At 41.4% G+C, this 26,019-nt stretch overlaps 1 protein-coding gene and 1 long non-coding RNA gene across 11 annotated transcripts in view; one reads left to right on the plus strand and one right to left on the minus strand.

Moving 5' to 3' along the window:
- Positions 1-10,922, minus strand: part of LOC128124845 (uncharacterized) — a 31,005-nt gene extending 20,083 nt beyond the window's left edge. For 4 of the 9 annotated variants that reach the window (XR_008223001.1, XR_008222996.1, XR_008222999.1 and 1 more), the window contains exons 1-3: positions 10,654-10,922; positions 6,824-6,886; positions 4,705-4,846 (exon numbers count right to left, since the gene is read on the minus strand). This is a non-coding gene — a long non-coding RNA (uncharacterized LOC128124845). Of the gene's footprint in view, positions 1-4,704; positions 4,847-6,755; positions 6,887-10,653 lie in introns of those variants that run through there. The other 5 variants (XR_008223002.1, XR_008223000.1, XR_008222995.1 and 2 more) reach the window with 3 other exon arrangements.
- A 168-nt stretch (positions 10,923-11,090) lies between these two features.
- On the plus strand, positions 11,091-22,842 carry Smndc1 (survival motor neuron domain containing 1). 2 transcript variants are annotated; one of them, XM_052761583.1, is made up of 6 exons: positions 11,091-11,247; positions 12,382-12,501; positions 17,126-17,268; positions 17,839-18,000; positions 20,340-20,493; positions 21,618-22,842. In XM_052761583.1, exons 2-6 carry the CDS (start codon positions 12,382-12,384, stop codon positions 21,753-21,755), a joined length of 717 nt encoding a protein of 238 aa, XP_052617543.1. In that variant the 5' UTR covers positions 11,091-11,247; the 3' UTR covers positions 21,756-22,842. The 2 variants fall into 2 exon arrangements, with proteins under 2 accessions (XP_052617543.1, XP_052617544.1); XM_052761584.1 differs by lacking the exon at positions 11,091-11,247 and adding an exon at positions 15,137-15,326 and having other exon boundaries at positions 12,390-12,501.
- Positions 22,843-26,019: the final 3,177 nt, after the last annotated feature.

Below are 26,019 nucleotides of genomic sequence, written 5' to 3' on the forward strand. Positions count from 1 at the left end.
GGGAGGGTAACAGAACACCAGACACAGCAGGAGCGAGCAAGCGCGGGACATCACAGCCTCACCCAGGAGGGGCAGCAAGGACACGGACTCCAGGGTGACACCTCGGGAGTACTTTCCAAAATGACATGATTCTCAAGCTGAGGGATGAGTACAAATTAGTCAGAAAAACAAGGGCAAAAGAAAAGCTGATCAACATTAGCACAGCCACAGAAGGTGACACTTCAGAACCCCAGGGGTGTGGCTGAGGCTGGGAATATTGGCAGGACTCTGAGCTGGAAGGACCTTCCATGGCACACTAAACTGCCAAAACTTAAGTTTGTTTTTGCTTCTAGAATTTCTTTTTTCTTTTTTTTTTTTTTAAGTTCTGATCTTCTGCAGAGGTTCCCTTGTTCAGTCATGATGAACATAGTTTCATTCATGTTCTTGAGCAGAGCTGCTGTGGCTATTTTATTTATTTACTTATTTATTTGGTTTTTCGAGACAGGGTTTCTCTGTGTAGCACTGGCTGCCCTGGAACTCAATCTGTAAACCAAGCTGGCCTCATATTCATAGAGACCTTCCTGCCTCTGTTTTCCAAGGGCTAGGATTAAAGGTGTGCACCTCCACCATCTGGTTTACTGTAGTTACTTTAAAATAATTCTAAGGCAGGCAGTGGTGGTGCACGCCTTTAATCCCAGCACTTGGGAGGCAGAGCCAGATGGGTCTCTGTGAGTTCGAGGTCTGCCAGGTCTACAGAGTGAGTTCTATGACAGTCAGGGCTACACAGGGAAACCCTGTCTCAAAACAACAACAAAACAGAAAAAAAAAGATTGTGATTTCCACATCATAATTAATATATAGACTATGGTTTCCTTTAACATTCTTTTGAAGAGCTTCAAATTTGTTTTACTGAACAGTTAATGTTGGGATCAGGTGATATCTGACTCTAAGTTACTCCACACAGTGGTTTTCCAGGCTGTGCCCTGCCCTAAGAGGCTCCATTTTACAAGTAGTTTTTGACTCCACTTTGAGTGAGGAAGGTGACTGAATTCCTAGGTGAACCCAGAAATTGTACCATCTGTCATGTGCCACCAAGCAGGCACAGGGTGATTGATCAGTGACTCATTCCTGGGAGTAGAAAGGGAGGCACCAGATGAATTGAGATTGTAGGCACACCATGAGTCTATTAAAATCATGTTTTGAAAATTATTGGACGTGACACCAAGAAAAGTGTTAGTAACTCCATCACCTGGGCCCCTTAAAGTGACAGACACCTAACCTAGCAACAGCAGATCCCACGCCAACCACCACCTGACATACCTATGTGCAACTCAAGGACCAAAGACTCCCTGACTGTTTCCGAGGCTTTGGCTCAGCTCACTCTCCCACCGTGGACACGGACTATTCAACTGCTTGCCCATCCACCTGCTTGCCTGTCTGAACCTCACCAGCCATTTCTGGCTCCAGGTTTGGCCTTTCACTTCAAGTGTCAACTCACTGTTTCTTATCTGTTTACTCTTTGATTTCTTTAGATTATTTTCTCCTCCAGAGTTCATTGTTGTTATCTGCAGAAAAGTTAAACCAGTATGAGCCACTCTGTTGTTAACAAACATAGGATTCCAGGTTCTCAATAACTATTTGTTGGATAAATTCAAGTACCTACTTTATATTTCTAGTTACCTCTAGTAGCTACCACATACTTAATCTAGCCAGGACTAAGCTAAACCTTGGATTGTCTCTCTTTCTCCTACTTCCCATTTCCAGCATATCTGCTCTTCCTCAAGTATCTTTCTTTCTGTCTATATCCATCCATCCATCTGTCCATCCACCCACCCACCCACCCATCCATCTATCATCTTCCCCATGTGCCCTGACTTCCATTTGATCATAGGCCTTTCAAACTTGACCTATCAGAAGCCAGCACTCTTACCTCCCAGCTTTACACTGGCTGACCTTGCTGTACAGACTGGCCCCTTCACCAGCAGCCACTTGGCTCATAATTCTTACCCAAGTCTCATCCCCAGTCATTGTTTGGATGAGACTTTCCTGACTATTTGCTATAAAATGAATATAACCTATTTGCTCCTTTTCCACAACCTCTCTTATTACAGTTTCATTTTTCTCTATGACACTTGTTTGCTAATGATTACCGATCTGCTTTTAAAACTTTTGGTTTCTCCCCTCATGAAGTGTAAGATTTCTGAGACATGGCCTTTCCAACGCTGTGCCTCAGACCTGAGAAAAGAGCAGAGCTTAGGTGTTTAGTAAGTCTTTTTTTTTTTTATTAAATGACCCTTTATTAAATTTTATTTTATTAAATAACCTTAAGGTTAGCACTCTCAAGGCAGATCTCTGTGAGTTCAAGGCTACCATAACCTACATAGCAGGTTCCAGGCCAACCAGGGATATATATATAGAGAGAGAGATCTTGTCTAAGAAAGAGGGGATGGGAAGAGGGAGAGAGAGAGAGAGAGAGACAGACAGAGAGAAAGATATACAGAGAGACAGACAGACAGAGACAGAGACCCTTGGTGAGGGAGGAACAAGGTCTTTTTTTTTTTTCCCTGAGACAGGGTTTCTCTATGTAAGAGCCATGGCTGTTCTAGAACTCACTCTATAGACCAGGCTGGCCTCGAACTCACAGAGCTCCACCTGCCTCTGCCTCCTGAGTGCTGAGATTAAAGGTGTACACCACCAACACACGGTGGAACTAGGTCTTATAATATGGACAGAAGGTCTTATAATATGGACAGCCAAAGGTCTAGGAGAGATTAATGTCACAGAAACCACAATCCAAAAGGAAGATGTAAAAATATTCAGAACATTGGCTGAGGTGGCTTTCTGCAGTGGCTTTCTGCCTTGGGGAGTTAAGTGAATTGGTGACTTTGAGTATGACATTATTTTGGTGATACAGCAGAAGAAACCAGACCACAGAGGGCTATGAAGCGGCAGCTGGCAGAAACTTAGAGTCTGAGGCTGGAAGAAAGGGTGAGATGGGAGTCAAGGCTGAAGCCCTGAGAACAGACTGAGTAGAGGCAAGATTGGATGTGATGAGCTCAGAGGAGAGTTCGGGTTTTGACTCTGAGGCAAAAAGGAGAGACTAGGGCTCAGCCTGCTTGCTTCAGTCAGGGCTGCTACATATGGCTGTCCTGACTATGTCCTGTAGGCCACCTCCTGACCAACAGGAATCTTCTGTCCTCAAGTCACAGGACCTGGAGCGGAGTGTGGTTTTCTACTGTAGTACATACAGCATATGGGGTGGGGACATCTGCTGGAGGGGTGCCTTGTCCTACAATCTAGGGGAAGGCTTTATTTAGAACTCACATGTTTTAGGTAAATAACAATGAAGATTCTAGTAAAATAGTCTCCTTTCCTCTTTTTAAACATGCTAGGCAGATGTATGTACACAAGGGTACACAACACTCCTTGTGCATGTTAGGCAGTTGTATGTACACACACATACACACACACAACCCTTGTGCGTGTTAGGCAGGTGTACGTACATGCGCTCACACATACACCTGTGAGAGGCAGAGTGAAAAGCCGCCTGTATCGCCATTTCCCTGCCCCAGTGTCCATTCATTTTCCCCGGAGACAGCCACTATTCCAAATTCGGGAGTTTTCATTCTCATGCTTAGTCTTTTACTTTCATCAGAATACAAATTATTATTGCATGACTTTACACACATGGTCTCTCACTGCATGCAATCCCCTGCAATTGGTCTTTTTGCTGAACACTGTTGAGATTTAACTACGTTGATAAATGAGCCTCTGGTTTATTCATTTTCATTCATTTTGATATCAAGGAGGACAGTGAATAAATACACCATACCTTCTCTTCTATTTTTCTGAAGACATCATTCAGGCTGTTTGTTTTTAAAATCAAGAGAGTAATAAGTTCTATGAGTCTCCTTATTACATAGACAAGAATGTTGTAGAGTACAATTTCTGGGTCCCTTCAACTTCACTAGATAATATCAACATGCTCTCTAGAGCCCTATGTACTCTCATTAGGGTCTGTATGTTGCCATTCATACCTTCTCCCATTTGGAGGACGATATTTTGGCTGGAATGGCATTGATTATGTATAAATTTGAGTATTTTTTTCATGTTTTTTGGCCATTTGAGGTTCTTATTGTTAAAAAATTAAATTAACACTATTATGGTTAGCAAAATTTTTGAGACAGCATCTCACTATGTAACCCTTACAAGTCTGGAACTCACTATGTAGACCAGGCTGGTCTCAAACTCATAGAGATCCATGTGCCTCTCCCTCCAGAGTACTGAGATTAAAGGTATGTACCACCATGCCTGGCCCACAGTTAGTAATTTTTATTACAAATATATTCTCATGACTCTGACTTCTCTTCAACAATTTGTTTTTTATTTGTGTGTTTGTGTGGTGTCATGTGGTATGATGTGTGTGCATGTGCACTGGGTTATTCTCTTGACACAAGGACTCTGGAGCTCACAGGTTTTCAGCTAAGCTGGTGGCCAGCAAGTCCCAGTGATGTGACCTCTTGCTTTCCTCCCTCGCCTCCACTGCTGGGGTTACAGATGTGTGTGGCCATGTGGACGCTGGGGATCTGAACTTGGGTCTCCATTCTTGACAGTGAGCACCTTTACCCACCGAGCCCTCTCTCCAGCCTTCTTCAGTCTGCTTTTGCTGCTACCTAACTCAATAACACAGACTGGGTGATTTACAAAGGGTGACAGTGTATTAACCTCACGGTTCTGGAGCGTGGAAGGTCCGACTTCAAGGGCCTGAGTAGGTGCTGGTCTTAGTGGGATTCTGCAGAATCCTGATGCAAAACAGGGCATCACATGGTAAGTAGGCCTCATCCAACGAAGAGGGCCAAACTGGCTTCTACAACAGACCAAGTGGAGAGAGAACTCAGTACTTCATTAATTCACGAGGGCAGAATCCTCATGACCTAATCATCGTCTAAGGTTCATCGGGCCCCACTTCTGAACAACTTACAGTGGGAATTAAATGTCAACAGAAGTTTTGGTGGGGGCATTCAAACCACACCAGTCATGTTTTTTTTCAACATTTTTTTGTCTTTTTTGTTTTTCAAGACAGAGTTTCTCTGTGTAGTTTTGGTTCCTGTCCTGGATCTCACTCTGTAGACCAGGCTGGCCTCGAACCCACAGGGGCTGAAAGAATGGAGTGTGATTACTACCCCACAGATGAGGCCTAGAGGGGCCTGCTTCTACTACTGATAACTGATGTGCTTGTAATAAATGTAAATCCCCAAGGGAGCAGAGTGGAAACTCAAGCTTTGTAGCTCAGTGTCCATCTGCATTTCAAGACATTCATCCAAGTATGTGAGGTAGAATATGCATCAGAGGCAAAGGCAGTAAGACACAAAGGGGCAGGGCAGGCTTGCAAATAGAGTACACAGCCTGTGCGTGCTAAACCTGTGGCCACATCACTGATGGCCTATGTGCTGGGCTCACAAACTGTGATTATAATAGGTGCAAGCATGTCTCGAACAGGTGTTTCCAGAAGGTCAATCTGATAGCCAAATGTGGAGGACACACCATCAGGCCAGGTGGGAAAGGCTGATGGCCTATCGTGGAGCACAGGAGAAGGGATGCATGCAAGAGACCTTTAGGGGTCACTAGAGTTGTGGGGGCAGTCCCCTCTGCTGAAATTGGAAAAAGAGAAATCAGGAAAAGTATCAGTGGTAAGAGGACAGAAGGGAAGCCAAGGCCAGACAAAAGTTTTAGAGTCTTTTAAATAAATGGTCAGTCATACATTTACTACCTGCAAAGAAGGTGCTTTCAGACAATGTTTATTGCTCCCCACCCCCTTTAAAACATAAAACTCACTCTCACAGCCTTTGGTATGATAGAGTAAGTAATCACCAACAGTCATAGATTAGGTGTGATGGCACATGTCTTTAATCCCAGCACCCAGTTAGGCAGAGGCAGGAGGGTCTCTGGAGTTCAAAGCCAGTTTGGTCTACATAGTGAGTTCCAGGCCAGCCAGGGCTACACATCAAGGTTCCTTATCAAAACAACAAAACAAAGCAAAAATGGCAAGCATCAATTATGTTTAAAAATAAGAAAATCCTTCAACAGAGAAAATGTTTAATTTTCGTAGCTGAGGTGCTTATATATAAGCAAATTCCTCTATTGCACAGCCACAGACCAGAGACCGCTGTGAACCAAACAGCGTCATCTGCAGGAGGTGACAGCCATTACCCATCAGTTTTAACTCAAGGAAAACATGACAAAAGGGAGAAGTCTTTCACAATTTCTTTTTTGAAAAAAGATTTATTCCTTTAATTATATGAATGGGGGTATGTGCACATAAGTGCAGGTGCCAGAGTAGGCCAGTAGAGGGCATCGGGGAGTTATACATGGTTGTGAGCTGCCCACCATGGGTGCAGGAGAATTGAACTTAGGTCCTCTACAGGAGATATGACTCATAGGTGTTAAATGTACTAGATGTATTAGGGTCTCAAAGTGAGCCACATTTCACATACACACATTTCTCTGTGTAGCCCTGGCTGTCCTGGAACTCATTAGACCAGACAGGCCTCGAACTCACAGAGATCCTTCTGCCTCTGCTTCCTGAGTGCCGGGATTAAAGGCGTGTGCCACCACCACCTGGTTCCTGTGTATATTTTAACAACGCAAAGGTATGAACCATACATGGTGATCTGAAAGGTTTCATGAAAGAATTCATAAAATGCATTGAACGATCACAACAAGCACACATAAAAACCTGTGTATTAAACTACAATCAGAGCTGAGTGCAGGCGGTGTGTAGTCCTTCATCATTTGGTTACTTGTTTATTATTATTATTAGGCCATAGTTAGTATAGTTATTTACGTTTCTTTCCTCATCTTCTCCCAGACTTCCCTTTGGCAATGTTTCTGCACCATGGCTCCATCACTGTTAAAAAAAAAAAAAAAAAAAAAAAAAAAAACAGTATCAGCTATAGAAGCCTGGATCCTGACTGCCACCTAGTGGAATTTTTGAGCATTAATGTACCCATAATTGTTTTATTTTCACCAAAATAGCTAAATATGACCACATCAAATTATGGGCTACTGATCTCTAAAGGGTGAAACTCTGGAGCTCATTTTGCTTTTTGTAAAAATCAGAGTTTCTATAGTCTTGGGAGATTGCTTAGTGCGGTGGTTCTTAACCTTCATATGCTGCGACTTTTTAATACAGTTCCTCATGTTGTAGTGACCCCCAACAATAAAATTATTTTCATTGCTACTTTATAACTGTAATCTTGCTACTGTTATGAATGGTAACGTAAATATCTGCTATGTGACCCAAAGGTTGAGAACCATTGGTAAATCGTTTGCCATGAAAATATAGTGGCCAGAATTCAGATTCCTAGAACCCATGTGGAAGCTGGGCATGGTAGCAAATCTTCAATCCCAATGCGTCCCTGGGACCAGGGCAGGAAAATCTCGGAAGTTATCAGGCCAGTCAGGAAGACTGGTGCTTCGCAGCGAACAGAAGACTGTCTCAAACACAGCGGGAGACCAGGACTAATGCCTGAGGCCTTTCTGATGTCCACATGTATACTATACCACGTGTGCCTCCCTTCCCACCCAAACACACACACTCACACACTCGAGTGTGCTCACACACACAAATTAAAAAACAAAAGTCAAGTGGCTCCTTTTTTCCTTTCTATGTGAGAAAGCATACCCACTGTCACTTGTGGTTGATTAAATCAAATAATTCTAAAAAATTGATTGTCCTGTTATACACCATGCAGTAAAAATTATGTGAAGTATTTTTCCCTTTTGTCTTTGTTCTAAGAGAAATAAGCTACAGCAGAGGAATGCAGTAACTCTACTCTCAAAGGCCATCTTAAGGAGCTGGAGATGGATGGCTCCGTGGCTAAGAGCACTAGTTGCTCTTCCAGAGGACTGGGGTTCAATTCCCATCACCCACACAGACAGTTTATAAGTATCTGTAATTCAAGTCTCAGGGGATCCAATGCCCTCTCTGGCATCCATGGGCACTGTATGCAGATGGTACAGACACATGCAAGCAGAACACCCACACACATTTAAAAAAAAAAAAATCAAAGACCATTTTAAGACTACTGCTACGGCTATAGCAGAAAGCTACAGAGCCCCATCATACAGCAGTGGGCAAGTGAGGCCCACCTGACTCTCCTGCCTGAGTGCAAGGCTAAGTAACGCCTTTACCGACTTACTCATGCTTTTCTTCCCACTCTTTGCCTCTTTCTTGCTATGTCTGACCCATCCTTTTGTGAGAGCCAAAGTTACATTTGAAGTTTTAATTACTATGCCTTAGAGATTCACGAAACAAAAATGTTTCTGATCTGCAAGCCTCTTGCCCAAGGAAAGATAGATCTTGGAGGGTACTATTTATGGGAGGTAACAAGCTACATGTTTTCATTCCCCTAAACAAGTTTGACTCATCTACACTGGATGTTTGATCACATGTGGGTGGGAGGTATGTAGGAAGCAAATATATCAGGATGTATGCTTGTCCCTGATTGGACCTGATGGAAAATGCAATGAATTATGGGTTTTCCTTTTTAAGCCCTTGCAAAACTTAATTCGGGACCATTTCCCAGGAACCTAGGTATGGACCTGGCCAGATCCCATCCACCTGGCCAGTATTTAATTTAAGCTTGCTCTAAACTGTGGTAGTGGTCTTCTTTTCAACCAATGGGATTAGCACTTTCTGCTGTCTTTTGTTTCTAAGGGCCACGTGTGCATCTGTAATCTCACATTATATCTGTGCTTAACAAGCAATGGCTATCACCCAGAGTTTTCCTCCATTCTCTATCATTACCAACACACACACACACACACACACACACACAGACATGAAACCATTCAACATCTATTCTAGCCAGGCTATGAATACTTTCCCCCATATTTATATTTTGAAAATTGTCAAATATACAGCAAAGTTGAGAGGTTAATACCATGAACTGTTACACATTCTCTATTAAATTCAGTAACTGCTAACATTTTGCTTTTTAAATTTCATGTGAACACTCATACATATGTTATGTTCATATATATGGATATATAAATAGTGTAAACATTTTACATAATTTTTGTTCTTTGAGAGTCTCATGTAGCCTAGGCTAACTGAACTCACATGGTTGAGGCTAGCTTCGACTTCCTTCTCCTCATAACTCCATCCACCAGATGTTGGGGTTATAGGCATGTGCCGCCACACCCAGCTATGTAATATAGTATTTTGGCCAGGTATCCCTAAATATCTAAACATGGGCCTCTCCCCTAAGTATCTATAAACTTCACAACTAATAAAACTGGCAATTTAACATCATGTAATAGTGAACCCAAGCATCATCTAATACTGTCTATGTTCAAATTTCCACACATATGGTTTTTTGGGGGGACGGGGGTGGGTAGGGGGTGGTGCCAGTACCTTGTGCTTCTCAGTGAACACACTACCTCTGTGTTAACATCACTAGCCTGGCCTGTTCAGTCAACATTTACACACCACATTATTATTTCTCTTTTTGGTTGGTTGGTTCTTCAGATAGGCTCTTGTTATGTAGCCCTGGCAGACCTGGAACACATCAACCAGTCCCAGCGATCTCCAAACTTCTGTTGATTCTCCTACCTCTGCCTCTGGCATGGTGGCTGGAGCAGTTTGTTGAGAGCTGGCATCATAAACTGCAAGCTCAAAGCAGAGAGCTCAAACTAGAAGTGGCATGTAAGTCTTTAAACTCTCGAAGCCTGCTTCAGTGGCATACTTCTCCAGGAAGTACCTCTAACCCACTACAGACAGCACTGGAGACCAAGTGTTGAAATGCCCAAGACGATGCCGGGTGGTGGTGGCCCATGTCTTTAATCCCAGCACTCGGGAGGCAGAGCCAGGCGGATCTCTGTGAGTTCGAGGCCAGCCTGGGCTACCAAGTGAGTCCCAGGAAAGGAGCTACACAGAGAAACCCTGTCTCGAAAAACCAAAAAACAAATATATATATATATTTCTCATTAAAACCACATTACTCGGGCTGGAGAGATGGCTCAGAGGTTAAGAGCACTGGCTGTTCTTCCAGAGGTCCTGAGTTCAATTCCCAGCACCCACATGGTGGCTCACAACCATCTGTAATGAAATCTAGTGCCCTCTTCTGGTGTGCAAACATACATGCAGGCAGAACACTGTATACATAATAAATAAATCTAAAAAACCAAAAACAAAAACCCACATTACTCTTGAATAATTTGAGTCAATAGAACATCCACATTCTGGATCTGTGGTTCTTTGCTCACAGTCACTCAACATGTTCCTTTATGCATCTATTTCCTTTAAACTGGACGGCTTGATTATATTCCTTCACAGGTGACAGTCACTCACGGTATATCAGTCAAGAGGTGCATAAAGTCAGGATGTCTCACAATTAGTGGTGCTGAAGTTGATCACTGGGTAAGTAGGTGAATGCCAAATTTCTTCATTGTATTTATTAATCATCTGTGGGATATGATGCTTCATACTTGTGTGTGATACCTTGACTCTGTAAACAACCAACCTCCCTTTTACCACTTGGCTTTGTAGCGTCTACGGATGTTGTCTAAGCACCTCAAATAGCCACTTTTCCCGTTCTATCACTCCATCTACCCTTATTGGCTATTTATTTCATATACAACAACAACAAAACTTCCCTTCTCTTGACTTACAAGGTCTTCAGGCAGTCTTGGCTGGCCTGAAACTCGCTATGCGGACCAGACTGGCCTCAGCTTCAGATGCGCCTGCCTCTGCCTCCCCGGGGCCGGACTGCAGGCGCGCCGTCCCGCCCGACCCATTCTCGGGACTGAATCCCTTTCTCATCGAGTCTACGCCCCGGGAACTTGAGGACAGCACCCACCCCAGCGATGCCCTCGCCGCTCCCACCACAAGGCGGAACTGACGTAAGACGAACCCGCACGCTGCGCCCGGCGCAGCCCAGGTACGCCACTTCCTGCCGGTTAGACCACGCCCACTCCGCCTCCTGAGGCCGCAGACGCTGGCAGCTTAGAGGACGCCGGGAGTCACGTGACTCAAGCGCCATTTCGCGAGAGTTTGTATGTCTCGCGAGAGCTCACTCGCCTTGTCTTTCCCTCTTGCCGGAGCCCGGCTTTTCTCCCCTCCCCCCTTGCCGCCGGCGGAGTTTTTCCTTTTCCGACCGAATCTTCTCGTCGTCGTGGATATTTTCCCTGCTGCAGCTCCCCTTGCCGCCGCTGGGCTCGCGTCCCCGACCCCTGCCCGCCGTCCCGTCCCCAATCCCGCCCAAGGTAACGAGCCTCTGAGGGAGGGTCAGGCCTCGCCGGGCCTCGGCCCGGAGTGGAGACGGAGGCCCAAAGCCCAGGCCTGGCAGCGGGGCCCTGGCGCGGGCACTGTGTGGAGCCCGCTGCTCTGGCACCCCTAGTGGGCGGCCCTGGCCGGCGAGGAGGCTTCCGGGCCGAGGCGGCGAACGTGGCCGTCCCGGGGAACCCGTCGGGTGGGGGAGACGCCCGCGCCGTTCCGAGAGGTCCACTGTGAGGATGCGGGGCTCCGCAGTTTCCATGGAAGCTGAGAGTCTCCTGGTCTGAAAGGATGGACGGAATGATGGCGGGCTTTGGAGGGCTGGGTGACTGGGAGGAGAGCAGCTTGCCTTGTTTGAACCCTTCAGACTGGAAGCGTCTGCCCGGGTTCCAGGCTTCCGGTGGACGGGAATGTTCTGGAGATGGTCCTCAGGACCCGTATGTTTGCGTACGCTTTAAGGGAGGGTTTAGCAGGATCTCGCTTTTTAGGACATTGAGCTGCGTTTGTCGAAAGGTGGTTTCTGAGATTACCTGTATGTGAACAGTATGTGTGTTCTGAGGAGCTGCGTACACTTAGACTTGAATGGTAGCTGTAGTAGTTTGTGTGGTTTTATCTGACTTTGGAAGTACTCGTCCGTGCTAATTTTTGTGATTTTGACCTTTCCAACTGTTAGCCGGGCGGTGGTGGCGCACGCCTTTAATCCCAGCACTCGGGAGGCAGAACCAGGCGCATCTCTGTGAGTTCAAGGCCAGCCTGGGCTACAGAGCGAGATCCAGGACAGGCACCAAAACTACACAGAGAAACCCTCTCTCTCTCTCTCTCCCGAAAAAAAAAAGAGTATGTCAAAGTATTGTTGAGCCTCACACTCACTGCCTTCCTATATTAGTTAAAAGAACTTTCCTTTTTTTTTTCTTACACTTTCTGGGAGATCTTTTTGTATAGAATTTATCTGACATGTTTGTAATTTATTGCTTTGAAGTTTGTGACTAAATCTGAAGAAAGTAAAAATGATGACGAATAAAACTTCGAGTTGGGAGCAAAAGTGATCTAACTTAGGCAGGTTAGAGGAACATTTTTGTAATTTGATATTTGACTCAGTTTGTATGGTCTTTCATTTCCCTCAGATGTCAGAGGATCTAGCAAAACAGTTGGCCAGCTACAAAGCTCAGCTCCAGCAAGTAGAAGCTGCTTTGTCTGGAAACGGAGAAAATGAAGATCTGCTGAAATTGAAGAAGGATTTGCAAGTAAGTATAGATGGACAGTTGTAGTTGATGTGGTTTGAGAAGAATATTTGTCTTTTTAACGTGCATTGTTCAGAATCCATAGGCACTCAAAGCACCCATGAAGAAGGTACTCCTTATTTGTATATACATGTACACCTGCATACAGGCACTGAAGCTTCTAAAGTTGCTTCCTCCATTTGGTGTACATCAAAATGAATGAAACACTCATGGTTTTGTAAATCTTGTGTGTGCTTTTAGGATTTCATGAGAAGAAACCTTTCAACAGAACATGCTTTTATTTTTAAAAATTTGACAAGGAAACTTAGTTGAAAAGGTAACACCATTAAAGGAGGAATGTGTAACCGGATTAAGGCCGTTTTAGTGACACAGGGTTATTTGAAAATAACATGGGACCTTATTTTTCACCACTCATGATGTGTGTACATAATATGTGTACAGAGATGACTTTCTGTCTGTGTGGGTGTTATATAAGTATTTGAACTTCAGACTAGGCTTTGTAGTTGTTGAGCCTTGTCTAAGTTGAATTGGTGTGAAAAGGAGATCTAACTTTTCATGGGGGATAGGAAGTATGAAACTTGGAAGGACATGCTTTGGGGCTTCAGGACAAACTCAGTATCTGTTGCTTCTCAGAACACCAGGTTAAGAAAAATACCATATGTAACTTGTAAATATTGTATACGAAAATTTTGATTTTAAGAACATCCTTAAAATTCTGAACCTGATCCTTTAGAAGTTTTCAGGGTGTTTTTATGATCTCTGCTTGCTCTATGCCCCATCTAAACAGTCCTTCCCTTTATCTTCTTGAGGGCCATTAATATCATTAGATTTTGCCAGCTATATACACCTTTAGGAAGTGTACTCAGAAAGCAGAAGTAAGCAGAGCTTTGAGTCCCAGGCCATCCAGAGCTACATAGTGAGACCCTATCTCAAAACAAAAACCTCCACAAAATTTCAAATGTAACTTACTTGAGAGGGCTTAATAGGTTTGGAAGTCTGAAAGATCTTATTTGTAATTTAAAATGAGTTGGACATTTTCAAACTCAGATTCTAGACTTACAATAGTGTAAATGTTATTTTTAAAAACAGAAAGTATGTGGGATAATTTTACTTTGAATAAGACTCTCCTTCAGTGTTTAGAAGCCAGGCCTGTGGAGTGCATGTGCCATTGAGTAAGAAGAGGTGTTTAGAAAACAGTTTCTCTCACCCCCAGCTCTTGTGTAAACAATAACCCAGTGTTTCCTCCCTACTCATTGGATTTGCTCACCTACACTGAGTCTGCTTGAAGTGACAGAGCAAATTAACCTGTCCCATCTACCTCTGCTGACTTAAAAACAGTCCTTTCTTTTCTTTGAAGAACAACACTTGTGTGTGCTTCCTGGGCAGTGGGAGGTCTGTGTAGAACTAGTAGGGGGGAGTTAGGGGGGTTTCAAACAGCATTATTATCACGTCTTTTTAATGTTTCTAGGTTAAATTATCTTTAGAGTATGGGGTCAGTTATTTTGATGTGAAATCTATAATGGAAAGTATGGTAGGGAGAACGTTATGGTAGATACAGTATTTACCTAAAAGGCTTATCTAGGGCTCAGTTAATAATGATCTAGAGGCTGAGGCTGTAACTGCTTAGAATACACAACACCCTGTGGTTTAATTCCCAGCACTGGGTGGGGAAAAGTCAACAAAATACAAAAAGCAAATCAAGCAGAGGCAGGCAGATTTCTATGTGTTTGAGGCCAACCTGATCTGTAGAGTTCCAGGCCAGCCATGGTGACTTAGGGAGACTGTCTTAATAAGAAAAGCAAAGCAATAATGACGTTGAAGTCCTTTATCTACAGATTTTCTTTAGCCAGTTAGAACAGCACTGTCTGGTAGAACTTGCCTCTGCGATGATGACTGTGTTCTTTGTCTGCTGTTCAGTTCCACAGCCACTAGCCACACATAGCTACTGAATAATTGAAATATGGCTAGGGTAACTGAGGAGCTACCATTGATTAAATTCTGGATGGTGCAGATTTAGAAGCTTAAGTGTAACATCATAAATATTGACAGGATAGAATTCTTTATTTGACCAATTTTCATCAGTTTTGTTTTGTTTTGTTTGTTTTTCCCCTCTTACTCCATTATGAGGAGTTTGATTTTGGTTACCTGGTATGGTTTGAACTGAAACTATTGGAAGATGGAAATCATCACTTAAGATTAGGTAAAATTAGAAAAATATTCTATATTTTTATATGTTTCCAACCTGGTTATTTGCATTGAGACTAGGAAATAGCTTCTGTTTGGGTATGAGTCTCCCTTTCACCTACTTGCTGCTCTTAGGGACATATATGTCTTGTTATTTAAATCTTTAGGGTGATTATTAAGCTTTTACCTTTTCTTTTTGAGGGGGCATCATAATGGCTTCTAATTCCTTATGTTTATTTTTTCAGTAAGGTTTCCGTGTTTCTGACTTTCATATAAAATAAAAATTTCTTTTTTCTCTTAGAAGAGAAAGTAGGTATAGTAAAATCAGACTAGCTCTTTAGTTCCCCAGGCAGTTTATAGTAATCACAAAAATAGTCCATTTATTAGGCTGTATTGCTGAATAAACTGGTTCTAAAGGAGGCAGGGGTCAAGTCACTTGTCTCATATATTACAGTGGCTCTCTGCATCCCCGAAACGCCTTCCTTCAGTAAGCAGAGTGCTTGAGTGCACCCCCTTTGACCTGCTGATATGTAGATCACAACTCCTGATGCTTCCTGGAATTGCCGATTACTGTAACTGCTGCCCATCTGTCAATGAAGGAGCAGTTTCAGAACTCAGACTTGGGGGAGGAAAAGTAATTAATGGTATGTACCTTCAAGAACCCCCTCATACATAAAATAGTTTTTCTGATACTTTGGTCCATACACACATGTGAAGATAAAAATTGAGAAGGTTCTTTGGAAATTACTGGGAGGGACATGTAAAATGACAAGAGTTACAGGACTTGAGGAGTAAATGCTCTGGACTTCGTTGTTTATAAGACGGGCCATCATGGCACAGGATTTTGAAAATTATGCACAGCTTTTCAGGATTCTTTTCTTTGAATATATTTCCTTTCGAAAGTGGTGGAGAAATGTTCTCTCAAATCTGAGACTTCTTACAGAGGTAGAACACATGTTTGTGCTTTAAAAACACGATCCCTGGAAGGAGATGCAGGCATTTAATGATAAAGCCTTTGTGAGGTCAGGCCTGTTTATAGTCCTGGCTCTGGAGGTGGTTAACTGAGAACAAAATTGGGTAATTTACTCTTCTTTTTGTATTACTGTTATTGGAAATGCTCCTGCTTTATTTACGTAGACTTGTCTAATTAAAAAAAAAATTTGAAGGCACTCTGGTTTGCACAAGATCCTAGGTTCAGTCTCAAGTGTTGCAGAACTAATGAATATAAAGCCATGCATCACCTCCCATGACTTAGAAAAGAAAGAGATGTCTACTTGGCAAACCTTAGAGGTAGCTTTCTGTTGAGTTCTTAACTCAAATCCGAGGCTTAATGGCTTTTTTTTTTTTTAATTCACAAAACTGACCTTTCTCCAGGTACTTAATACTCTTTTTTTTCTTTCTTTCTTTCTTTTTTTGGTACAAATACTAGTTTTTTAAAAGTAGCCAGGAAGATTTAGAATCTTTAGGAGAGTAATATTTAACTTTCCTTGGCTACTGAACCAAAACAACTATTACAAAAACTCAATGGATGCCTGAAGAAACTAAGAGTTTAATTTTGTTATATTTGTCCCCAAACATAGAATATGTTTTAAATGCAACAGTGTGGGAAACTAGTAGGCAAATTCTTTGAAAATCAGGTAATGGATAATATATGTCTACATTAGAGTAAGAATGTAGCAGATAAGTAGCTAAGTACCTGTTTATATTTTTGGCAAGTTTTTAACCATCCCTAACACACTCAGTCAAACTAGTACACAGAAGCCTGCATTAGAAAGGTATCTGCCATACAGAGACGCACTACCTGCTTCTGTGGGTTACCTATATTTTTTCCTTTAAAATGAAGCTGTGCTACTGTGCTTGATAAGTAGGTATAGATAGTTTTGAATCTAACTTGATGATTAGTACTTAAATGGGGTGAAAAATTCCTGGTTATTTTTATTTATGCTTTACAGTATTTTAGTAGAAATGGGTATAAGTGGAAACATTGTGTGCTAATGAGACTGTTTCCAGTGTTTTGGGGACTTCATAGAGGAGAAGTATGTTGGTTACACAGTTGATATTTCTGCCAAGTAATGCCCTATAAAACTATAGTTACATAAAAGATACATGGTGGTTGTAAAAGTAACCTTGAATCAAAATCAGTCTCTATTTCTCATCTGTAGAGAAATCTGTTCAGTCACAAAAGGCATTTAGAAGTCAGCCACGGCAGAAACTTGTCTACTGTGATTTCTAATGGTTTTTACAGTTAAGTTGAAGGTGCCTGTGTAGACTTAGATCACAACTTCACTATTAGTCTGTAGTGCTGTTCCTCAGTCTTCTCAGTAGCTATGAACTGTACATGTAGCATGCATAACTGCTTTGTGGTATAAAAACTGACTATAAAACCAGAAAGAAGTTGACAGTATTAAATTATAAGTGTTACAGCTTTTGCTTTCTTTTTTAGGAAGTTATAGAATTGACCAAAGATCTTCTGTCAACTCAACCTTCAGAAACTCTTGCAAGTTCAGACAGTTTTGCTTCTACTCAGCCCACTCATTCATGGAAAGTAGGGGACAAATGTATGGCAATCTGGAGTGAAGATGGACAGTAAGTGTAGAAAAACAACCCTCTAACTATAACATGAATTAATAAGATACAATGGTAAGATGTTTTTATTCAGTTTGGACTGCCCTATTTCAATCATCAGTGTCGGTAATGTGATTTATAAAACTAGTGTAATTCTTGGGTGGTTGCCATTAACACAGCTTAATTTTAGGTTTAGTTTAAAATTTTGGGGAGAAGAATGGTTTGGATCCTAAAGGAAAGAAAGATGAATGACTGTTTTCCAAACTGATGTCTCCTCAAGTTAAAAAGTGAATAGCTGGTAATCTCATTGCACTCAGGTGCATACATTGAAATTAATCATTTAAGAATTAGCTTTTCTCAAAGAGATTAAGTACAGTGAGTAGATGTGTAAGAGATTTTTCTGGTGGAAATTTTAATTAGGGCGTTTGATACCAGGTGCCTCGCTTTAAACCTCTCATTATTTTGCCAAAAGGGCCATTTGATTGCAGAAATTTATTTTAGAGACATGATAATTGAGTCACTACAGTATAAGTCTTGTAGGCTGAGTACTAGATCTTTACTCACCTGCTTACAGCCATGATATCTTTACAGGTGTTATGAAGCGGAGATTGAGGAGATAGATGAAGAAAATGGCACCGCTGCAATCACCTTTGCTGGTTATGGCAATGCTGAAGTGACGCCATTATTGAACCTTAAACCCGTAGAAGAAGGAAGGAAGGCTAAAGAGGACAGTGGCAACAAGCCCATGTCAAAGTAAGTGACGTGTTTTTCCCAGAACTGGCTAGCTTGAACTCCTCAGTCTTACCTCGGTCTTTTGAGTCACTACATCTGGCTTAAGTAACTGACTTTATTGTAGCATGTTAGGGTTTCCCGTTTGGGTAGTTGAAGTAATCTGCAAAGAGAATCCATGCAGGCTACATGGAGTGAGGTTATAACATTGTTTAACATTGGCCACATAGATCAGTATGTGTGCCTAGGTAAAGTGGATACTGTTCATACTAATGTAATCAATAAAGAGGGCACTACACTAAGAGCATCCACTGTATTTTTGTAAGTTAGGTCCTAAGGCTAGACCACAGTGGAGACCACCTTGGGCCTTGTCCCTGCTGAATCTGTATTCAGAAAAAAAAAAAAACACATAATAAAGGAAGTGTCCTAGGGCTGGGGATGTAGCTTAGGTGTGGAGCCTTTGCCTAACTAGTGTACTTGAACCTAGTACCACAAAAGGTTTGGGGTGGGTGGAACATAAACAGTCCAGTGTAGAAGTTGTGAAGGGGTATGGCAGTAGTTTTAAGAGGACAAAAAAAGGTACTATGGTTACCAGGACAGTTTCCTTAGGAAAATAACATCTAAACTAACAGTTGAAACAAGGGTTAACAAAGTACACAATGAAAGCACTGTGACATTGGTTATGTAGGTACTTTTGCTTGACTTGTCTCCCTAGTTGATGTTGAACAAGCTTAACATCTGCCTGATCTGTGAAATAGTGTGTAACGGTTCTTAGACTGTTCAGTAAGTCTCCTAGAAGCAGTTCTGATTTGAAAAAAAAAAAAAAAAAAATGTGGGAGGTACAGAAGTAACAAAATCTTGGGATTAAAAACTTGGGACCAGAAAGTAGATATTAGAAAGCAGAAGACAGGGTCAACACTTGAAAGTCACTTCTGAGTCCAAGTGCTTATTTGTGTGAGACCGCTGTCTGGGATTCTCTTTTTTGTTGTTGTTTATTTGTGTGTGTGTGTGTGTGTGTGTGTGTGTGTGTGTGTGTCTAATAAATATGTTTGTGGTTTTGGAAGAATTAAAATTTAAGTTGCTGCATAAATGTTCTTGAATTTAGAAAAATACCACTTGTTAACAGCATTTAAACCCCCTGAATAAGAAAATCAGATTCTTTTTTTTTTTTTTCTCTCGAGACAGGGTTTCTCTGTGTAGCTTTGTGCCTTTCCTGGAATTCACTCTGTAGACCAGGCTGGCCTTGAACTCACAGAGATCCGCCTGGCTCTGCCTCCCGAGTGCTGGGATTAAAGGCGTGCGCCACCGCCTGGCAGAAAATCAGATTCTTGTTTTACTCTTGCCTTCTCTGTCAAAGACCACTTAGCCTCGTGTTGATGGTTATTTGGTGCAGGGGAGTCAGGAGTTGTTCTCTTAAAAACTCTTGATCTTGTCAGTTTTTGTTAGCAAGTGGAGGTTATTGGTAGTTTAGGCCCTGGTTCTACTTAGAATCCTAGTTTGGGAAACCCAGGTTTTGCTGTTGCTCATCACAGAGAGTGTTGGTTGTGCTGTTCTTCCAGTCTTGGTCGCTGTCTTCCTTCAGTATTGATGAAATAGTTTATCTGCATTACATCACTTCATACAGTTTTCCCAAGTGTTGCATATAGTACACTAGCTGTATTTTTAGAAATTGGTAAAGGGTTAGCCAGCCGTTAATGTTGATTTTATTGTTTTTTTTCATTTGTTTGTAAGACTGGGTTTCATGTAGCCTATGCTGACCTTGAACTCTGTGTAGCAGAGGCACAACTTAAATTCCAGATCACTCTGCCTCCATCTCCCAAGTAGTAGGTCACTTCTGGGCATGCTTAGCAAGTGTTCTACCATTAAGCTATATCTGCCTTCTTTTATAAAAGAAAGTGTCTTAGTGCTCAGTGAGTGGCGTTGTCTGTTTTACATTTATTTATTGTGTGGATTTATGTGCACTACAGCATGAGTGGAGGTCAGAGGAAGACTTGAAGGAGTTGATTTGCCTTCTGCCTTCTGGTTCTCAGGGTCAGACTGAGGTTAGCTCATGAGGCATGGCTTGGTGGCAGATGCCTTTACATGCTGAGCCATTTCTCTTTAGCGCTGTTTTCTTTCTTTAAGACAGAGTCTGGTGTATCCCAGATTGACCTCCAGCTTGCCAAGGAGGACTCTGAACTTCTGATCCTCCTGTTTCCACCTAGGATTACAGGCATGCTACCACACCCAGATTTTGGCATTGACTTTTAATGAAAAGTTGTGCTTTTGTTAATAAAGTAGTATGTAAGTTTTGTTTGTGCACTTACAAGAAGTCGTATTTTAAATCTTAATTATTGACATTTATGTCTGGGTTTTCCACACAGAAAAGAAATGATTGCCCAGCAACGTGAATATAAAAAGAAAAAAGCTTTGAAAAAAGCGCAGAGAATAAAAGAGCTTGAGCAGGAAAGAGAGGACCAGAAGGTGAAGTGGCAGCAGTTCAACAACAGGGCCTACTCAAAAAACAAGAAGGGCCAGGTGAGTGCCTCCTCCTCCTCACTGTGTGCATCTGAAAGGCAGCTGTCGGTAAAGTGACTTCAGAGTAAGAAAGGAGTGTGGGTTTTCCAAAGGGCCAGTTCTTGATTTATCAAAATCATTAGTCACTTTCTGCAATAAAACACGAGCTTATAAGTTCTCTTGGTATGCTTTGTTGGGTAGAAAATAAATATAGAATTCATATACTCAACATAAGGATGACCTGATGCTCACCCATAGCTTGGCTTTTCACTGTTGTCAAGATAGCTGCTCTGTAACACAAATTGCTAAATTGGTCTTTTAATAAAAAACCCGGAGCCAGATATTAGGGTAATACTGAAAGAACAAGGCACTGCCACTTCTCACCTCACCAACTCCACGAATCCTCTGACTTAATGCTTCTGAGTCCTCAGCAGAAGGGTTCCAGCTGAAAAGGCTTCTATCCGAAAGGGCTTCAGCCAAAAAGGGCTTTCTCAGCTGAAAGGCGGCCTTAGTTCCTGTCTTCTCACGCCTTACATACCTTTCTCCGCCTAGCCATATTCTTTCCTAGCGCTGGGAGTAAAGGCAGGCGAGTGTGCTTCTCATATACCAGTAGCAGAGGCAGGAGATCTCAAGAACTGGGATTAAAGGTGTGTGCCACCACTGCCTGGCTCTTGTTTCTCTCCTAGACTGAGTTAATCTCATGTAGACCAGGGTGGCTTTGAACTCAGAGATCCAGATGGATCTCAGCTTTCCAAGTGCTGGATTAAAGGTGTGTGCCACCACTGCCTGGCCTCTATGTTTAATCTAGTGGCTGGCTCTGTCCTCTGATCCTTGGGCAAAGTTTGTTAGGGTACACAGTATATCACGTGTGTGGCAGAGGGCAGGGGACCAGAGCATGTCTCACCATAGAATTCATTTACAGCCAGAGTTCTGTTAGACCAAAATAGAGAGCTCATGCTTTAAATAGGAATTTGAGAGTGAAAACCTCACATTTTGAGACAGGTAGCTTTATATTAGTATGTAGTGATATTTTCTACAAAAGCCACGTGTTTTATAAATATTAGAACTTGAATATATTTTAACATTAAAAAAGTTGAGATTTGTTTTCACACACTGATCAAAAATGGTTTTCCTTTTGTTCCCAGGTAAAGAGGAGTATTTTTGCTTCACCAGAAAGTGTAACGGGCAAAGTTGGAGTAGGAACTTGTGGAATTGCTGACAAGCCTATGACACAGTATCAAGATACATCTAAATACAATGTCAGGCATTTGATGCCTCAGTAATCAGAAGAACTGTTGGATTTCATCTCTGCAGGGCTTTACATTTACCTTTTTATCCTTATATTTTTCTAAAGGTAAATTATTTGCTAGATGAGTAAGGAAGATACATTGTTGTCATTGTTTGGCTTTGGTAGAATGAAACTTGAAGACATTTGATAACTGCTATCATTTAACTTTTCATTACTACTTACCACAGTTCCTCAGAGTTTGTTGACAAGACAACTTTTCTAGGTAGATGCTGCTTAAATCAGCACTTAGATGACTTACTGAACTTCAGGTCCCCACTTAACTAATGTTAAGTAGACATTTTATAAGTCCTAATTTGGAGTTTTCAGGTGCTTTGCACTTGACATATCCCAGCAATTCATTGGAACATCATGGCAAAATGCCAGCCTGCTAAAGACATCTTCAGTTTGATAACCTGGCCATTGTCCAGACAAGCCCGAGTATAGGTTAATTTATAAATGGCAAAGTTTATTTTGAGGTTATTCCTTGAATTACTTGTTTCCCGGGCCTGTTAGGTCACTTCTACAATTGACTCACCTTGTATTTTTTTGTCAATGAGTTTGAATTTTATATTAAAAAACAAACAAACCATGTTTAGGATATGCTCCCCTTCTCTGGTGTTTATTTGGTGTTTTGTATTTTTTTTTCCTTTGTTGATTTTTCACTTGTGGTAGTGGTACCATTTTGGGGATGTGTAATGTTTATATGGGAAAACAAAAAGCTGATGTATAGCCCTGTATACAATGTAGATACTATTTTTGTAAAAAACCAAGGCTAAATTAATGAACAAGAGTACTGAATGTTTCATGATTAAATTTTTCCTGTATTTCTTGTGCATTAATCTGACCATAATTCCCCTGTATATTATGTTCATGTAGCCGAGTTTGTACTTTTTATTAACTAGATCAAGTTGCCAGCATTTGTTGGTATAAGTGAGCACCACAGTTATCCAAGTTGAGTTTAAGCCAAAAACACAGATAGAAAAAGGGTCTTCCTGTTACTGGAAGAAGACAATTTTTAGGGTGTGTGTTAATTTCAGTTTTTGTATGTTTAACTTTAATAAATAAAGTGTTTTTAAAATCTCCAGTGTGTTAACAAAGGGGTGGAGTCTGTAGCTGCCAACTGTGGTGTAATGAGCCTTAGGCTTGTACACAGAACTACCTGGGAGGAGAATGTTAAGTCTGAGAAATGCTTCATAAATCCTTAAGAATTCCTTCATTGAGTATAAGAAATTGAATCCTAAAGGATTAATGGGTGTGTATGAAATTATTTGTAAATTAAATGACTTCACGAATTTTGTCTTGGTAAACTGAAATTTTTCTGACAGTGGTGAGGTAGAATTCTTCTTTTCCTCCCTAACCCAAAAGGTCAGGATATTCTTCATAAATACCTATGACAAAAAAGGAAAGACACGTGTTACAGCAGAAAATGGGCTGCTTGGGCCGAGGACAGTGGTAATTTTTGCCTAGCGTGTGTAAGACCTTCAGTTAGATCCCCACTACCCGTGGCTTGCGGCCTGGGGAGTACCTAAAGCATGAGAACTTCTAAATGAGAAATTTTAAATTAATCTTGCTGTTGTAACAGACGTCTTAAGTAGTGCAGTAACAGTGGCAAGGACATCCTTGATGAAAACTAAGTCACTTGGTGTAATTGTGTGGTTTGCTGGTGCCTTGCCATGTTAAGACAGTACTGTACTTGGTGCTTATATTGGCAGTTTTGCTGTAACTGGGCCATCTGCCTTAAACAAGGTTCCTTTCTGTGTGTTTCTTTTCCTTAAGGGCTGTGTCTTAGGAAAGGAATAGAAGTGTTCCGAAGATAGGTGGACATAAAAGCAGCAGCTCGGTGTCTGATGAAACGTGGCCCTTGGGGACATCCTAATGTTGCACTAATGATGTTGGTTTCTTTGGACTAAACTGAAAGTTAGGACCGGGGGGTGGGGGTGGGGGGGTAGGGGGGTGAGGAATTGGCTCTTAAAAAGACCACGTTCCAAATGAAAGTGCTTCATTAAGCTCTCTATGTTCTAAAATTAAATAGGAACCCTAGGTGTACTGTGTTTTGTTACAAAATTTAGTGTGGAGTTCTTAAAAAGATTTAAAACAAACTGACAAACTGGAATTCAAATATGGATTGTAAGTATCAAAGCCTGATTGACTTTTGAAGTTAACCTAATAGTCTTAAAAATTAGTAACCAGAAATTTAGCAATAATCACAATTAGCAAATGCTGTTTTAATTAACATGTGGCAAGACCTGTAGAGCATAAAAGAAGAGCTAAGACTAAAACCAGACTGCATCCTGACTCACCAGTCACCTATGTGTAACTTCTCATTTTCTTCAAGAATTGAGCTAATGTGTATTAAGAGGGACAGTGTCTGACGTAGGGGTGACGCTATAGGGATGTCTGCCATTGACTGGAATGACAGTGAGTGTCTGACTTCCTTAAACAGCAGCTGTTCATAATATCCCCGACTTAATTTTCACACTGGAACATACTTAATGGGAAGGGGTGAAGTGTCTAGGGCAAACTAAAGAACTCCTGCCTGGGCATTACCCCAGACTTACAGGCCAAAGTCAGTGTGCGGCAGACACTGTAGATGATTCTGCTGTGCATCCTTAGCCTGAGGACTGCTGTGGGTTAACTATATAATAGTTTTGATTTATGAAAAAAAATTTAAAGTACATTTAGTGGTGTTTTTATTAGTCTAATTATGAAGACTAGGTACCAAATCAAAAGGCATCAAATTAACTCAGATTTTAAAAGTCCTTGTTTTGTTGTGAAGGCTGCGTGTCCGTCCAGTGTAGTGTGGTTTTAATGTTGAGTGCTGAGGTTATTTCCCTTGAAAATACCAAGGAGTACCTCTTATATAACAGGACAGGTGACTTTCTTATGACTTGGGTTAGGATTTTACAGTTTACAACCAGACATTTCAGAGGTGAGTAATATGAAGTAAATCAGCTAAAAATTTATTCAGAGTTTGATGTGGATTTTTACCTAGCTTGGATAATAACTGAAATACTAAAAAGGAAGTATGTTTAAACCAACAAGGTTTTGTATTTAAAATCCTTACAGAGTTTGAACAAGTATCTGCTCAGTTGTATTATTTGTACTATGGAGCAGTCAGTGTAAGTAGTAATTTATAAATCCGAGAGTAAATGTAAATATTCTTTATATCTAGGATTTTTGAGTTGCAAATTAAAAAACTCTTACTGCAGTGGGAGGGAGAGCACAACAGGTAATCCAGTAGTTTTAACAAACAAGGAACCCAGTAATCTTGTTCCCTTTCCTGTTATTTTAAAGAAGCACACACACACATGTGTGTGTAGGTGTAGATATAAGTGGTTCTGAAACCGATACTACTGATGGACATTGTAAACACTTGTCTGGTCTAGCCAGTGTTCAATAAAGACAAGGTTTCGCTTCTTTGAGGGTTTCCTGTTGCCTTCTGAGCTTACCCGAAGGTGGTTCTTGTGTGGCCCAGTGCAGTTCTGAGAATAGGTTTGTAGTGGTTGACAACTTAAAATTAGTTAACAATACTATTATCTTAGACCTTAGTCATTTGGTTCCACAGTAAACATTGGTAGGTAGCTTCTACTGTGCACCTTAACAATTCATTTTATGAACACATTGTAAGTCATTGGAATATTTAATTTTTAATTTGTGTCCCAAATTAGTCTTTTGTTTGTTTTTGTTTTTCAAGACAGGGTTTCTTGGTGTAGCTTTGAAGCCTGTCCTAGAGCTGGCTCTGTAGAGCAGGCTGGCCTTAAATTCACAGAGATCTGCCTGCCTCTGCCACTCCGAGTGTTGGGATTAAAGGCATGTGCCACCACTGCCCAGCCCAAATTAGTCTTTTAAGAACATAGCTAAATGAGCTGTGGTTAAAATCATTGGAAAGGTTGACTTTTTGTTTTAAGAGCTACTTTTTCAGCTTGGGGCCCAAAATCATGTCATTTTACTAGTTCAGTTCTCCTTTCTTAGAGAAACTGATGTGCTCTTTGTCCCCACCGCCTTCAAAGCCCTGTATTTACTTTATTATTTTTAATTTAAAAAAATTTTTTTAAACTTTTTTTTTTAGATTTATTATGTATACAGCATGTATGACTACTGCAGGCCAGAAGAGGGCACCAGATCTCATTACAGCCACCATGTGGTTGCTGGGAATTGAACTCAGGACCTCTGGAAGAACAGTCAGTGCTCTTAACCTCTGAGCCATCTCTCCAGCCCCTGTATTTACTTTATGCAGGGTTTTTGTTTTGTTGAGACGA

The sequence above is a fragment of the Peromyscus californicus genome, unplaced genomic scaffold (genome assembly GCF_007827085.1).
Source record: "Peromyscus californicus insignis strain IS unplaced genomic scaffold, ASM782708v3 Scaffold_4__1_contigs__length_199733344, whole genome shotgun sequence".
Taxonomy (NCBI): Eukaryota; Metazoa; Chordata; class Mammalia; order Rodentia; family Cricetidae; genus Peromyscus; species Peromyscus californicus.

Coding starts and splice junctions, on each gene's coding strand:
- Smndc1 (XM_052761583.1), top strand. CDS start 12,382: ATGTCAGAGGATCTAGCAAAACAGTTGGCCAGCTACAAAGCTCAGCTC. Junction 12,502..17,125: donor AATTGAAGAAGGATTTGCAA/GTAAGTATAGAT, acceptor TTTCTTTTTTAG/GAAGTTATAGAATTGACCAA. Junction 17,269..17,838: donor ATCTGGAGTGAAGATGGACA/GTAAGTGTAGAA, acceptor ATATCTTTACAG/GTGTTATGAAGCGGAGATTG.